Source organism: Carcharodon carcharias, chromosome 15 (assembly GCF_017639515.1).
Source record: "Carcharodon carcharias isolate sCarCar2 chromosome 15, sCarCar2.pri, whole genome shotgun sequence".
NCBI lineage: Eukaryota > Metazoa > Chordata > Chondrichthyes > Lamniformes > Lamnidae > Carcharodon > Carcharodon carcharias.
Genome location: NC_054481.1, coordinates 3,389,851 through 3,406,622, shown reverse-complemented (window position 1 = coordinate 3,406,622; position 16,772 = coordinate 3,389,851). Strand labels below are relative to the sequence as shown.

The following is a 16,772-nucleotide window of genomic DNA, read 5'->3' as shown; positions in this document are numbered from 1 at the left end:
CCTTTGTTTCTGAGTAAAGCTGTCTGATATAATTGTTTTATCTGCAAATCCTTTTTCTGTAACTTTGCTAACCTCAAGTTAAATACTTCAGCTGAGTTGTCTTCCAGACTTTCTTCCTAAACAACTTTATCAAACACAGTGTCAGCTAATTGGATTTCCACACCTTCTCCCTGCCTTCGAACTTCCTGTTCTTCTTGTTTCAACCTGTGATCTCATTATAACACAAGCTGGAAACAATCCAGGATGCTCTCTGCAACACTTCTGTTAAACACAATTCTACAGGCTGCTCAATCACCATAGGCATCACCCACATCTGTGATCCAGCTATATTACCAATTAGAAATTGAACCCCTGCTATGGGAAATTTTTCTACTACTCCAACAATCACCTCACCTGTTTTCCAATTGCTTTTTAAATTTACCTTCCACAATAGAATAGGTTTAGCATCTCCATGAACCCCACTTATTATCTGTACCTGCAATACTCCCTCTGAACAACAAATGTCACTATCCCGCAGCATTAAGGATTGACTAGCCCGTGTCTCTTAACATTTTAAAATCTTTATCTACTTCATATTGTACACATGGAAAAACTTTCCCTTCACACACAAAATCTTTAAACATTTCAGCAACCTGCACCTCAGAATTCTCTCGGGTAAATTGTGAACACATTCCCATTTCTTTACTTTTCACTGATTCTTCCTGTTTTACATGTATACAAACCACTGGTTTTTCCTGTGCCTGAATCTCAGAACTCACAGTACTTATACTTCCAGAACTTTTCTGCACCCTTACAATTCCAACAGATTTTCCCTGCAATTTCTAACATAGATTTCGCACGCCCAACTTTATTACAATGAAAACACCTCAATTTTCGAATGTCACTTCTACCCTCAGCACCTTTTTACCTAAGAAAAAACTTCCTGCGAACTTCCACCAACTGCTTCTCTTCTCTGGTTACCTACCTTCCTTTCACCTTCTCATTTTCTATCCTTCTCTGATTTAAAAGGGTGACGAAAGAAAGGTTTAGTTCTATGAACTAACTCAATCATCAGCTATCTCTGCTGCTTGTCTTACCGTTTGAACTTTGTTCCTCCCCGAGTTCTCACTACCGAAGGATTGAATCTTTAAATTCTTCCAAAGAATTACCTCTTCAAGAGCTACATATTTGTCTCTATCTTTCATGCCCATATCCACTGGTCAAAATTCCCTTGTTTTACTTTCTCAAACTCGATATAAGTTTCCCAGGCTGTTTTCTCATATTCCTAAACTTCTGCCTGTATGCCTCAGGAACCAACTCACATGCACACAAAAGAGCCTTTTTTATCACATCATAGTTCACTGACATTTCTTCTGACGGTGAAACAGAAACCTCAAGTGCTCTACCCATCAACCTGGTTTGTAACAACAATTTCCAGTTTTCCTGTGGTCATTTCATCTGTTTAGCTAACTTCTCAAATGAAATAAAGAATGCTTCCACATCTCTTTCGTCAAACTGTGCTTGTAAAATTTAAACATCTCCCCACTGGGCTTTAGGTTAAAGGTTTCTTCATCATCAGAACTCTCCTCAGCATCTGATGTCTCCTTTTTAAAATTCAGCTTTTTAAGCTGATATTCTCTCTTTCCTTCCTTCACTCTTCCATTGTTAGCTTTTCCCTCTGGAGGTCAAGTTTTCACATTTCCATTGCTTTTTGAAATGATCTCTTTTCCCCTTTCTTTCTCTGCTGCCTCTAGTTTTTTTCATTTCCAATTCTTTTTCCTTCTCGTTTGCCTCTAATTCAAGTTTTCTCATTTCCTTTGCTTGTTCAAATTCAAGCTTCTTCATTTCTAACTGAAGTCTCACTACCTCCAGCTACGATGCACCAGTTTCAAGTATCACTTCCAACTTTAAATGCTGCGCTATACCTTCTATTATACCTGCATTCTTCACCCTTGCAGGTAACCCCAACTGTAATTTATCCGCCAATTCCATTAACTTAGTTATAGTTACCTTTTATAAATCAGCCGAACTTAACTTCAACTCCCAGACAAGTCTGAACAACTGCCAAAGCCATATCGCAGTATCACTAGTACAAAAAACCTCACATCAACTCCTGAATTCAAAATGCTTCTCGTACTCGTAACCTTAAGGTTCACCAACTCCAACCCAATCAAGGAATTTCAAATATATCCAGCAAAGAGGCCCCAACTATGTCATGATACAGCCGATGGTAAATGCTCAGTTGTTCAAATCCCAGAGGGAAGCTTGAGACAATTGCCACAACTATTTTTGCAATTTGTATGCTCCGAGATGCAGGCTTTGAATTTAGTAATAAGACCACTGAGCCCTAGACGTTTTTACAAAACTAGATTAAACATTTATTAAAAGAGAAATGATTTTAAATACATACATGTCTACAAATTACTACTATAACATCTAGATCCCCTAATTAATCTGACTCCGAGCTACACCTCCATGAAGGCAACAGTAAGACACACAGATTTTAAAAGACCCAGGCAAAGAAATATAATACCTTGAACAATCCAATTCAAAGTGAGTTTTCTTAACTTCAGTTTGTTGAAGGCAGCAGCTTGAGGCGTAGATGCTGAAAGCTTTTCCTACTTGTTAGATCTTGAAACGCCGGTCTTTATACACAGCATTCTCTCCTTTATATATATTTTCCCCTTGAACGCAAATTCCCATTGTTTCGCTATGACTTTGGACTTTACCTCCCTTATTATAAAAAATTATCATAGTATCAATTTTGCCAGTAATCTTTGGGAAAAATAAACACACTGCTTCGGAACTTCACCTGGCTAGGTGACACATTTCACCCTATTTTGAAAACAATCTAGTCTAGTTTATTTCAAAATGCAAATGTTCTTTTACACCTTATATTCTAAACTTCTCCCATGTTTGCCTACTTAACATTTCAAACCGAGCTGAAGTTCTAATACATCAAAGCCGTCAGACCAGCTGCCTTTAATCCAATGAAGTCTCTCTCTCACACACAGACACATAGGCACTGATACTACTATTTCACAATAAACTCCAATAACATTATATTCTCCTGACACCCAACAAGGGAGTTCTCCCTGGTATCCTGGCCAATATCCCTCAAATCAGCATCACAAAAAATATTTTTATCTGCTAATTATCACATTGCTTTTTAAGGTTTAGTTTAGTTGCTGCATTTCCACCATTACAATATTGACTACACTTCAAAATACAGATACTTCATTGGCTGTAAAGTACTTTGAGACGTCTGGTGGTCATGAAAAGTGCAATACAAATGAGAGTCTTTTATTGAGCTCTACTCTCTAGTGTGTTTCTGAAATTACAATATCACACGCCACTACAGCATAACAGTCCAGCAAACTGACAGACAACGAATTTTCTAGACAAATATATTGCCCTTAAGAAAAGGCCTTTCAAACATTTGAAATTAGGATTGAGTAATCTTCAACTCATTTTAAAGAAAAACAGGTAGCTTCCACTGAGTGAATATTGTGATTAGTATGCATCTAAATAATCAGTTTCAAATTAGAAAATTGCCCAATTTACCTTGGATATAAAATGTGGGTCAATTTACTGCAATTAAAATTTTTGAAGGTTTATTTCTCTGTAGACAAATAAGTGGAAAACAACTAACAAATGGGAAGTAGTGTGTCATACAATGTGTGCAGTCTTTTATTTAGAAGTATTTTCTAATTTTCACACTTAGCAAAACTGTACCATACCTCAGCATAAGCCTCCATATCTTCTAAGAACTGTCCCAGAAGGGTTGTGGAAAATCCAAGATCTGCAACCCAGAACTGTTCCAAACACTGCAACCAACCTTTGGAATAAATAACAATAAACACCTTTACGTTTTAGTTTGTTTTGTACAAAAACCCTTAAAAAAGTTAAAAATTCAGAAAACAAATGGGGAAAAGGAAAAAAAAATGAGATTGAATAAACCAATAAGACATGAGGCAGCAACTAAACTGAGCAAAAACATCAAGGCATTAGCAAGTAGTTTATTCCACAAGTGCAGCATAATGCAATTAGGAAAAAAATGCATAATTCATTAAAATTCTTGGCATGAATACCTGCTCAGGTAATAAATTTCTCAAACTAGTTTAATTAAGTCTCTTCATTGTTGTTACCAGCCAACAGCAATAACTTGTATTTATACAGAGCCTTCAACATAGCAAAAGTGCTTCACAGGAGCGTTAACAAAATGGTGCCAATATTGGTCAGCAAGCACAGGGCTGATGAGTGAATAGGGCCGAGTACAAGTTAGGACATGGGCAACGTTTTAGATGACTTCAAGTTTAAGGTCGTAGGCCAAGAGTGCATTGGAATAGTCAGGTCCAGAAGTGGCAAAGGTATGGCTGGGGATCAGCAGATAATCCGAAGCAGCAGCAGAGCCAGGTGATGGTACAGAGATGAAAATAGGCAATCTTAGTGATGGGGTAGATAAGACCGTTAGATGTAGGCCTTTCGGCCCATCGAGTCTGCTCTGCCATTCAATGAGATCGTGGCTGATCTGATAATCCTCAACTCCACTTTCCTGCCTTTTCCCCATAACCCTTGATTCCCTTACTGATCAAAAATCTGTCTGTCCATCTTAGCCTTGAATATACTTAACAACCCAGCCTCCACAGCCCTCTGTAGTAAAGAATTCCACAGGTTGACTGCTCTCAGAGAAGGAATTCCTCCTCATCTCTGTTTTAAATGGGCACCCCCTCACTCTGAGATTATGCCTTTTGGTCCTAGACTCTCGCACAAGAAATAACCTCTCAGCATCTACCCTGGCAAGCCTCCTAAGAATCTTGTGTTTCAGTAAGGTCATTCTTCTAAACTCCAATAAGCACAGGCCCAAACTACTCAACATCTCCTCATAAGAAAATCCCTCCATCCCTGGGATCAACCTAGTGAACCTTCTCTGGACTGCCTCCAATGCCAGGATATCTTTCCTTAGAAAAGGGGGACCAAAACCGTTCACTGTTGGTTAGTTTTAGCAAGATTTCCCTGTTTTTTACTCCACTTCCTTTGAAATAAATGCCAACATTCCATTTGCCTTCCCTATTACCTGCTGAACTTGTATGTTAGCTTTTAGGGGTTCATGCACTAGGACCCTCAAATCCCTCTGTGCTGCAGCTTTCTTCAGTCTTTCTCCATTTAAATAATATTCAGCTCCTCTATTCTTCTTGCCAAAGGGTATAACCTCATACTTTCCCACATTATATTCCATCTGCCACATTTTTGCCCACTCACTTAACCTGTCTATATCCCTCTGTAGACTCTGTCACCCTCACCACTTGCTTTCCCACCTATTATTGTAGCATTAGCAAATCTGGCGATAGTACATTCACTTCCCTCATCCAAGTCATTAATATATATTGGTCAGAAGCTCAGCTCAAGGTCAGATATGACCTTGTGAACAGACTGGTTCAGACTTTACAGGTAAAGACTTCGCAGGTACCAGGAGAGGAATTACGTCAGGTTGAATGGGGAGTTTGCAGTGGGGGCCACAGACACCGGCGTCAGTCTTTCCAATATTTAGCTGGAGGAAATTTCTGCTCATCTGGTTTATATATGTTGGTCAAGCAATCTGAGAATTTTTACAGTAGCGGGGTCAACAGAGATGGTGGTGAGACAGAGTTGTGTGCCAAAAGCATATATATATATATATATATATATATATATAATGAAACTGATGCAATGTTTTCAGGTCATATCAACAAGGAGCACCATGTAGGTGAGAAATAAGAGACCATGGATAGATCACCGGGGAGTGCCAGAGCTAAGGGTGTGGGAGCAGGAAGAAAAGCCATTGCAAGTGATTCTCTGGCTGTAACTGTCCATTAACCTTCTTAAAAATTCACTAGTTATTTTGCTAGATGCAACGAAAGATTAATGGTAATCAATTAATACAGCAATAAGATAAAAGTACCAAGTTGCCTCATTAGATGAATTTAAAAAATCAACAAAGGTTGCCATACTGTTGTTAAATTGTGTTTGAACCATCTAGTTTTAAGTGAAATATCATTAATTGATCACCTCAAATAATTTTACCACTTAGTTTCACTGCATGGTGTTTGGTTTTTAATGTTTTACAACATCAGTTTATACAATTATGCACATGTTAATCTTACTGTCGAGACCATCTTGAAAACCTGCCGTTTTCAGCTAAAATGAGCTACTTTGCTCAAATATTAAACATTTATAAATAGTAGGGTCTGATAATCTTCTAAAGATGTGCTGCAATAAATAAAATGATCTTACCAGATACTTGTTGTGTAAGGGATTGTTTCTGGGTGTGGTCTATATGCCATCCAACAAGTATATCTACAGTGTCCTTTAGAATCAAAAGCAGATATTAATTTGCAGCTAAAATTCTTAAAAGATCATATAATGTCATTTATCTCATTAGTCTTACCCTAAAGTTGGTACTAAATATATGGGGATAGCAACGAGCCACCAATAAAATGCACTTCACACACTGGCACAGTAGCTCTGGAGTGTCAACATTTTCCAAAACAGACTGTAGGCTGACCATTACCAGCTAGGAAAAATAAGAGTTAAGTTAATTCCAACAAAATAGATGCCACATTGTTATACTGGCGTCGGACAAAGGTTTACTACCATCTTACATGCTTTTCAGAAGTTTTAAAGTCGTTCAAACAAGAAGTTTTCTACCATAATTACAGTCAATCTTTTGGAAAGTTCAGTTGTTGTAGAAAATGCTATATGGTTCTGAACAAATTTTAATCTTCCTTGCAGCTATTCTCCAAACTTCCTGGCCATCAGACATCTCTAAATTGTTAATACATGACCACCAAATTAGATTTTACAAGAGCATCAAAAAGCAAACATGTAACAAAACATTCTGGCTTTCAATTTGAAAAGATTGTAAAATTAAGGGCTAACCTGCATTACAGATGAAAATGCCTTCTTCTCTCCTGCAGTTTCCAGTGCTTTGTAGGTGGCACATAAGTATAGAAGTTTTACCTCATCTTTGGTCGAAGAGCTAAACTTGCTAAAAATCCACTTAAAGATTTTCTCAGCCTCATAACTCAAAGATACACACAGCAAGCCAAGGCAGCAAGCCCCTTCTTGTCGAAGTTCATGAAGTAGTTTACTACTGTTGATAATAAGTTTAAAAATGTTAATACCTGCACTGTGTATACACCTATGCCATATATGGATTTTTAAAAAAATGTCGGCATAAATGCTGAATTTGCTGTGAATTACATCATTCCTCAAAAGTTCGTAATTTTATTTAAACAAACGAAGTTACAAGCCAAATACAAACCCTTCAATTTGACATTAGAAGTGGGATGAGCAATATTTTTGTAACAGTAGAAGCTAGTTGTACAGCAGCCACTTTCCTTAAAAATCCTCCAGTACTTCTAAAGTCACAAAAAAATGAAGTTGCAAACATCCAGAGTTTAGTCTGTATCTAAAACTCTTCATAAACTACGCAGATAATGGATTTCAAAGATTAATGATTACTTAAGCAAATCTTACCCAATGTTCTTTACAGATCCCAGAATGAGAAACTAAAAAAAAATTGGGTCTACTACTCAAAGATTAGGATCCTTTTTACAAGATCAGTGGTACAGCAATGTGGTTTATTATGGTAACATACTACAAACTTATAACACACATGATGCTCCACAAATTAAGGCGGCTGGAATAGTATGGAGCACCAACATACCATATCACAAAGGGACATGCTATTCTGAGGTCCCAATTTCAAATAGTATTCTATGATCAATGACATGATTAGTAAAAAATGTAAAAATCAAAGAACATTTTAATCTTCCAGGTGTACCAAAAAGGCAGCAAAATTTAAATGACCTAATAGTATTTAAAGATTTCTTGAGCAAGTGCAAGTGATCTTTACATTATTTAAATGCGGAGGGTTAAAATTCATACTACTTTGATAAATTGTTATCTCCCACCCACAAAAGCAAATTGAAGTCTAGAAGTACTGCTGGCTAAACCCAAATCAATCAGAATTATATCCAGAAAAAAAGATTTTGCCATCAAAAAGTGAGAAATTGCTTAAAAGAATTACAAATTCTGCCAAAACTGACATGTTTCACACATACCTTTCATTAAGCACATCCTGTATTGCAGTCAGAGCATTATCTAGTTGCTTAATTAGAACCTGCAAAAAGATAAAATTGTAATTATAGAACAAACAAAATTTATTGAGAAACTTTCCTCTAGTCAATCTCCCCAATGTTCACATCTACAGTAAGCACATAGCTCAGTTTGGAAGAATAGAGCAGCAAATGGAGAGAGAAAAGCTAGCAGTTAGCATGTAGGCCCATCACTGAGGAAATGTTAATCTTCAGATGCTAACAGATATGCATTTCCATTTGCTCCCTTTTTAAAAAAATACTCACCACTTTGTTTTCTGGCTGCTGAATAAACTCTTTTAATTGCTTTATTGTAGCCAGCCTACGCTCCCTGTCATCTTCACGGGAAATCCTCCGCAGAAGATTGGACAGTCGAGACTCATCAGAATAAGATAAAGATCGCTCTATAAACAGAATAAATTAAATAATAAAATTAACCAAAAGCCTGGTGAATAGCATAGGAATAGGAGTAGGCCATTCAATCCCTTGAGCCTGTTTTGCCATGCCATTAGATCATGGCTGACATGCATCTTAACTCCATCTACCCACCTTGATTCCGTAACTCTCAATAACCTTAGCTGACAAAAATCCATCAACTTCAGTTTTGAAAGTTTCAACTGGCCTACCCTTTTTAGGGGAAAGGGTGTTCCAGATCTCCACTACCTTATATGTGAAAAAGTGCTTTCTGACATCAACCTTTAATAGCAGAGTTCCAACTTAAAGGTGATTCCCCCTTAATCTGGAGTCCCAAGAGATGAAATAGTTTCTATCTCACTTACAGGCTCCTGTGGTTCATCTTAAGCACCTTAATTAGAACATCCCTTAAATCTTCCAAACACAAGGAATACAAGCAGAGTCTATGCAAACTATCCTCATAACCTGACCTTTAGTCCCAGTATCATTGTGGTGAATCCATGCTGAACCCCTTCCAAGGCCAATAAATCATTCCTGAGATGCAGTGGCCAGAATTGAATGCAATGTCCAGATGGGATCTAACTAAAGCTTTATTTAACCGTAAAATAACATTCACTGCTTTGTTTTCCAGCCCTCAAGATAAAGGCTAACACTCAGTCTTTTTAATTATTTTTTGCACTTAGCTTTTCCACTAGCTTTTATTGACTTGTGCATTTAGGATGCCTAAATTACTCTGCTCATGCACAATTCCTAGTTTCCTGCCATTTAGAAAATACTGATTTTGTTTTAGGTCTTAGGTGGATAATCATATGCTTTTCCACAATTAACTCCATCTTTCATAGTTTTGCCCACACACAATTTATCAACGAGCCCCTGCAACTTTATGCTCCCGACTGCACTATTTACTGTGTCACGTAACTTAATGTCATCAGCAAACTTAGATTTCTCTATTCCGTCATTCAAGTCATTTATAAATGTAGTGAATAGCTGAGTTGCCAACTCAGATCCCTGGGAGACACCACTCGCCACATCCTGCCAAGTTGAATGTGTACCCATTTGCTATTTCCTACCTCCAAACCAATAGGCCACCTCCAATTCCATGTGCTCTTTGTTAACAATCTATGTGGGGCCTTAAGTGCTTTATAGGAGACCATACAAATACTATCTATAAACACTCCTTTATCCACCACGTTAATTACCTCAAAAAAAATTTGAACTAGTTATATTAGACATGACTTGCCTGTTAAAAATTCATGCCAACTCTCCCTGATCAGTTTATATTAGTCCAAATGCTCAGTCACTCTGCCCCTAATAACAGATTCCAATATCTACCCTGTAACAAATTTCCTTGTTTTTCTCTCCAACGATTCTTAAATACTAGTAATGGAGTTACAGTGGCAGTTTCCCAAGCACAGGGGAAATTCCTGAAGAGAGAACTTTGGAAGATCATGACTTCTGCAACAACAATTTCCTTACCCACTTCTTTTAAAGTAATTGGATCCTGGAGATTCCTTTACCTTTAAACTCATTAGTCTCTCCATTACTTTTTTTTAAAGCTTATTTTGAATCTAGTTTGCTCCTCCTCTAGGTTTATTTTTAGTTTTCCTTGCATCTTTGGCACAAGGAAACATTAGATATGCTTCATTTAAGACTGCAATATTTAATGTAATATAATTAGCAACTAAAATAATTTATTTTCTTACACATTGGAAATCTAGTAATGGTTAAACTTAGTAAATATAAAACAGCTTGTGATAGAATCAGTTTCTATATCCCCTGGATAGTGGCCTCTTTGCAAAACTCATTTCAAATGGTGGCAACCCAATGGATTCTGATTCCACCTAGCTCTGTTATAAGGAAAATGATTGGTTATCTACAGGCCTTCTAACAGCAACAATGAAGTGGCAGCATGTATTAATTCAGAGATTAGAGAGGCTTGAAGCAAAAGCAGGGTTGTTTTAATTTTCATAAAGATTGGGAAGGGTACAATAGCTCAACTCAAAGCTCATGAACTTGTTTCATGCATTCAAGATAGTTTTCTGGAACAATGCATTCTCAAATCTACAAGAGAGAAGGCTAGATGACATTAAGTATTGAACTAGGTTTAGTTAATCTAACAGTGAGGGAACATTTATTCAACAGTGATCAAGATATAATCAAATTCATTGTTAGGTTATTAAAAGAAGAAATTACTAAGATTCCAGATCTTGGTATGGTTAATTTCAATGGGATGAGACTGATGACAACAAACCAGTCAAAACTATAATACCAGATAAGCGTAAAGACGGGAAATGCTGGAAGTACTCAGCAGGTCAGCGGAAAAAGAAACAGATAACGTTTCAGGTCGATGACCTTTCATCAGATTGGGAAAAGTTAAAAACATAACAGATTTTGAGCAAGGGGTGGGTGGGCAAAGGGCAGATCAGCGTATGGTGATATATTTGATAGTAGAGCCCTTAGCACCTTATAACAGCAATGGTAGAGGAGAGAGATGTGAAATAATAAAACTAATAAAACTAAAAAAAAAACATACAATGTTGCAAAGAGCAGTGCAGAGCCAAGAGGCAGAGATATAAAGAACAGCAAAGGAAGACAAATAACAGGGAGAGCTACGAAAAGGATATGTAAAGAAACAAGGGGTATTAAGATTAACACCAAGTTTTGACAACTGTATTAGAAAAAAGGGTATTAGGCATGGGCAATGTGGGCCCTTTGCAAAGAGGTATGGATAATATTGCAAATGAAAATAACGAAACAGCAGACCTGCTGAATAATTACTTTGTGTCAGTCTTCACAGTAGAGGAAGAGGATAATATACATGACATTCCAGGGAAAACAATAATGCTTCAAGCAGTGAAACTCACAGAAGCTAATATAAGCAAGGAAAATGTATTAGAAAAAAATGGCACAAAGAAACTAACAAATCCTCAGGCCTGATGGTTTCCACTCCCAGGGTTTTAAAAGTAGGTGAAGAAACTGCACATGCTTTAGCCATAATCTTCCAAAGCACGCTCAATTCTGAATTATTCCCCTAGATTGGAAAAATTGCAAGTGTAGCTCCATTACTTAAAGGTGAAAGAATTTATACCTTTGTTAGTTTAACTTCTGTTCTGGGAATCTTATTGTACCCTATGATTAAAGACAGTGACCGAGAACGTGGAGAAATTTAAACTGAGGAGAGAGCCACCGTGGATTTGAAAAGGCCAAGTCACGTCTGTCTAATCTAACAGAATTGAGGTGTTAAATATAATAGATAACACAGGATGCAGTTTTTAATGTTCTTCTATAAGGCATTTGATAATGTTCCACAGAACAGACTATTAGCTAAAATGAAAAATTGAAGGATTATTATTGGTCTAGTAAGAACATAACCAATGTATGGATAATGGCCCAAATTTTGCAGTGTTTATTTTAATTCATTCATGGGACAATTGACAATGGATTCACGGTCACCATTAGACTTTTGAATTCAGTAAAAATCTGCAATTAAATTTCACCTTTGTCAGGAGAATATAATAATTTTGATAATGTTATTGGAATTTATTGAAAAGTAGAAATAGTGTGTGCCTGTGTGTGGGACTTAATTGAATTAGAGACAGCTGGTCTGAAGGCTCTGGTATATCAAGAGAAGTTGGTTTGAAATATTAAATAAATAAGCATGGCTGGGGTTTTATAATGAGGTATTAGATAAATTAGAGTAGTGAATTTCAAAGAGGTGGTAAGGTGTTACACCTAGCCAGCAGATGCTAAGCCAAACTGTACTTATTTTTTTCAAAGCTCACTGATAAAATTGGTACTAAGATTATTATTATTAGAGAGGTAAGGTCCAAAGACATAGTGAAACAATGGGAATGTGCATTCAAAAGGGGAAAATATGTATAAAGGAGATGAGGTTTTGTGTAAAGGAAGGCGGTGTTTTAAGGTCTAACACAAGTGTGAAAAGCCTCTAGCATCTAAGCTTCAAGCTGCTGTCTATAAGAAATCAAAGCTGAGAAAAACTCATTTTGAATTTGACTGTCTGCTTGCCTTGGTCTGTTTAAATCTGTGTTTTACTGTTGTCTTAACGGAAATGTGATTGGGAGTTAGATTAACTAGGGGAGCTAGGAGTTATTATAGTAGTAATTTGTAAACCTATGTATGCGCTTAAAATCATTAAAAAAATTTTTTATTAATAAAAGTTTAATTTAGTTTTGTAAGAAACCTATGAGTCGGCGGTCTTATTACTACTGAATTCATCTCAAAATAAATACAAATTGTAAAATAGTTGTGGCAGTTGTTTCAAGTTTCCCTCTGGGATTTGAACAGCTCAGCATTTACCATCTGCTGTGCCATAACACCATCTGCCATGGTGGGATTCAAACTCGGGTCCCCAGTACATTACCCCGGGTCTCTGGATTACTGGTCCAGTAGCAATACCACTATACCAGCGCCTCCCCCTAAATGCAAAACTGACAGTGTTCACTGTCATTACCAAACAGAAAGCAACTTGGGAGTCTTGGGAGGTCAGAGGCTAGGAATCCTGCAGAGAGTAACTCACCTCCTGACTCCCCAAAGCCTGTACAAAATCTGCAAAGCACAAGTCAGGAGTGTGATGGAATACTCTCCACTTGCCTGGATGACTGTAGCTCCAAAAACACTGGAGGTACTTGACACTATCCAGGACAAAACAGCCTGCTTGATTGGCACCCCACCCACAAACATCCACTCCCTCCACCACCAGTGCACAGTGGCAGCAGTGTGTATCATCTACCAGATGCACTGCAGGGACTCACCAAGGCTCCTTAAACAACACCTTCCAAACCCACAACCCCTACCATCTAGAAGGACGAGAGCAGCAGATAGATGGGAACACAGGGACCTGGAAATTCCCCTCCAAGGCATTCACCATCATGTCTTGGAAATATATCGCCGTTCCTTCACTGTCGCTGGGTCAAAATCCTGGAACTCCCTTCCTAACAGCATTGTGGGTGTACCTACACCACATGGACTGCAGCGGTTCAAGGCAGCAGCTCACCACCATCTTCTCAAGGGCAACTAGGGATGGGCAATTAATGCTGGCCTAGCCAGCGACGCTCGCATCCTGTGAATAAATTTTTAAAAGTCTGCATATGCACGGAATAACGAGGTCAATGATTCTACGCCCTTCAAGGATGTGCTGTTAAAGGACCTCCCCACAAAGTGTAATCTCAAAGCAAAGTGATGCAACTGCCACTCTTACACTGTTAGCCGCACTGGAAAAACATTTGAAAAGTTACACCTTGTTGAATGAGGTACAAATGAGTTCTTAAAAGGTGTACTAAGCCATAATTACTGGTGAACAACTTCACTGGCCCTGAATGCTAATTTTATATTTGTGGAATGCCAACTGCCCCATGATAAAAAAAATCACAAATATTGATTATTTTAGCTTCTGCCTAAATCCAATCACGTATTCCGCTATCTGAATATTTAAATTCAAGGTGAGGATAATCGGTGTATAATGTGGAAAAATGCAAGCTTGTCCACTTTGGCAGGAGAGAATAGTAATGTGCAATATTATTTAAATGGCGAGGCTCTGCAGAAATGTGGTACAGAAGGACCCGGGTGCCCTGGTACAAAAATCACAACGTTAGCATCCAGGTATAGCAAGTGATTGGCAAGTCAACTGGAATATTGGCCTTTATTGCAAGTATAAAAGTAGGGAAGTGCTGCTACAGCTATACAGGGCCTTAATGAGACTGCATCTGGAGTAGTGCATACAGTTTTGGTCTCCGAACAAAATATAATTACATCCCGAATATAAAATATAAAAATATCCCGAGGGCTATAATTGCACAAGTAGTAGTTTAGGGAAGGTTACTCAGCTTATTTCTGGAATGAAGGAGTTATTCTTAGGAGGAAAGGTTGAGCAGGTAAGGCCTAAGCTCACTTGGGTTTAAAAGAATGAGTGATCTTATTGAAAGATATAAGATTTTGAGATCTGGCAGGGTGGAAACTGCAAGGATGCTTTCCTCTTGTGGAGGACTCTAGAACTAGGGACACCGTTTAAAAGTAACAGGTCACCCATTTAAGATAGAAATTTATGACCACAGCTGGCATTAATTGCTGCGCAAGCCAAATCCCAGAGGGAAGCAGGGCTTAGGGGTCACAACCTTTTCTTGTATTCTAATAACGAAAAGACAACATACCAATCTCAGCAGGAGGTTTTTTAAAAACTTAAAAGTAAAAGTTTTATTTTAAAAAACTTAAGTACACCGGATTAAACAATTGTTAGTATTACAAAACATTCCCTATTCCCCAAAACACTCCACTTGGTCGAACGCAAAAGTAAACACTTTCCAGGCAACACTCCCTTACAGATACTTAAATATCCAGGACTATCACACAAGCTGTACCTCCAAGAAAAAGGTGTACCACGTGACCTGTGACCTTTCCACTTTGCTTTATATATTTTATTTATTTATTCATTCATTCATGGGATGTGGGCATCACTGGCCAGCCCAGCAGTTATTGCCCATCCCTAATTGCCTTTGTTCAGAGGGCAGTTAAAAGTCAAGCACACTGCTGTGGGTCTGGAGTCACATGTAGGCCAGGCCAAGGATGGACAACGTATCTCCTTCCCTAGAAGGACATTAGTGAACTAGATGGGTTTTTCCAACAATTGATAATGGTTTCATGGTCATCATCAGACTCTTAAGTCCAGATCTTCACCGAGTTCAAATTTCACCACCCGCCGTGGTGGGATCCAAACCCAGGCCCCCCCACAGTATTACCCTGGGTCTCTGGAATACCACTATGCCGCCACCACCCCACTACCACCCCCTCCCCACTAATGCTATGGAATTCATTTCAGAATAAAACTGCTTGCTGCAGCCCAAGACTTCTCAACAGCTCAAACAGCTCCAGCTCTCTCCAGCAGAATTGTACTCGACCACAATCTGCAACCTCATATCCTGTCATATTTCCACCCCCTACCATTATCAAGCCAGGAGATCAACACTGGTTCAATGAAGAAAGTACAGGAGGGCATGCCAGGAGCAACACCAGGCATACCAAAAATGAGATATCAACCTGGTGAAGCTACAACACAGGGCCGCTTGCTTGCATGCTAAACAGCATAAGCAGCAAGTGATAGACAGGGTTAAGTGATTCCACGACCAACAGATCAGATCTAAGCTCTGCAGTCCTGCCACATCCAGCCATGAATGGGGGTGGACAATACAACAAATCACTCGAGGCTGTGGCTCCACAAATATCCCCATCCTTCATGATGGGGGAGCCCAGCGCATCAGTGCAAAAGATAATATTTGCTACAATCTTCAGCCAGAAGTGCTGGGTGGATGATCCATCTCGGCCTCCTCCAGAGGTCCCCAGCATCACAGGTGCCAGTCTTCAGCCAATCCGATTCACTCCACTTGATATCAAGAAGCAGCTGAAGGCACTGGATACTGCAAAGGCTATGGGAGTTGATAATATTCCACCAATAGTACTGAGGGCTTGGGCTCCAGAACTTGCCGTACCCCTAGCCAAGCTGTTTCAGTACAACTACAACACTGGCATCTACCCGGCAATGTGGAAAATTGCCCAAGTATGTCCTGTACACAAAAAGGACAAATCCAACCCGGCCAATTACCGCCCTATCAGTCTACTCTCCATCATCAGCGCTATCAAAAGGCACTTGCTTAGCAATAACCTGCTCATTGATGCTCAGTTTGGGTTCTGCCAGAGGCACCCCGCTCCTGACCTCATTACAGCCTTGGTTCAAACACAGACAAAAGAGCTGAGCTCTCGAGGCGAGGTGAGATTGACTGCCCTTGACATCAAAGCCACCTTCGACAGGTTGTGGCATCAAGGAGCCCTAGCAAATCTAGAGCCAATGGGATCAGAGGGAAACTCTCAAATGGTTGGAGTCATACCAAGTAAAAAGGAAGATGGTTATGGTTGTTGGTGGTCCGTCATCTCCAGGACATCACTGCAGGAGCTCCTCAGGGTAGAGTCCTCGGCCCAACCATCTTCAGCTGCTTCATCAATGACCTTCCTTTTATCATAAGGCCAGATAGTGGGAATGTTCGCTGATGATTGCACAATGTTCAGCACCATTTGCAACTCCGCAGATACTGAGATAAAAGCAAAATACTGCAGATGCTGGAAATCTGAAACAAAAACAGAAAATGCTGGAAAAACTCAGCAGGTCTGAAAGCATCCGTGCAGAGAGAAAAACAAAGTTAACATTTCGAGTCCATATGGCCCTTCTTCAAGAAG

General features: G+C 38.9%; 1 protein-coding gene across 4 annotated transcripts in view; it reads right to left on the bottom strand.

Annotated features, from left to right (window-relative positions):
- The window catches only part of smg1 (SMG1 nonsense mediated mRNA decay associated PI3K related kinase), a 162,583-nt gene that overhangs the window by 111,043 nt on the left and 34,768 nt on the right, over positions 1-16,772 (bottom strand). For all 4 annotated transcript variants that reach the window (XM_041205850.1, XM_041205853.1, XM_041205851.1 and 1 more), the window contains 6 exons: positions 8,385-8,521; positions 8,085-8,143; positions 6,898-7,111; positions 6,407-6,532; positions 6,253-6,325; positions 3,720-3,817 (listed from right to left, as the gene is read on the bottom strand). In XM_041205850.1, the coding sequence (XP_041061784.1) occupies positions 3,720-3,817; positions 6,253-6,325; positions 6,407-6,532; positions 6,898-7,111; positions 8,085-8,143; positions 8,385-8,521 (707 nt within the window). The remainder of the gene's footprint in view (positions 1-3,719; positions 3,818-6,252; positions 6,326-6,406; positions 6,533-6,897; positions 7,112-8,084; positions 8,144-8,384; positions 8,522-16,772) is intronic.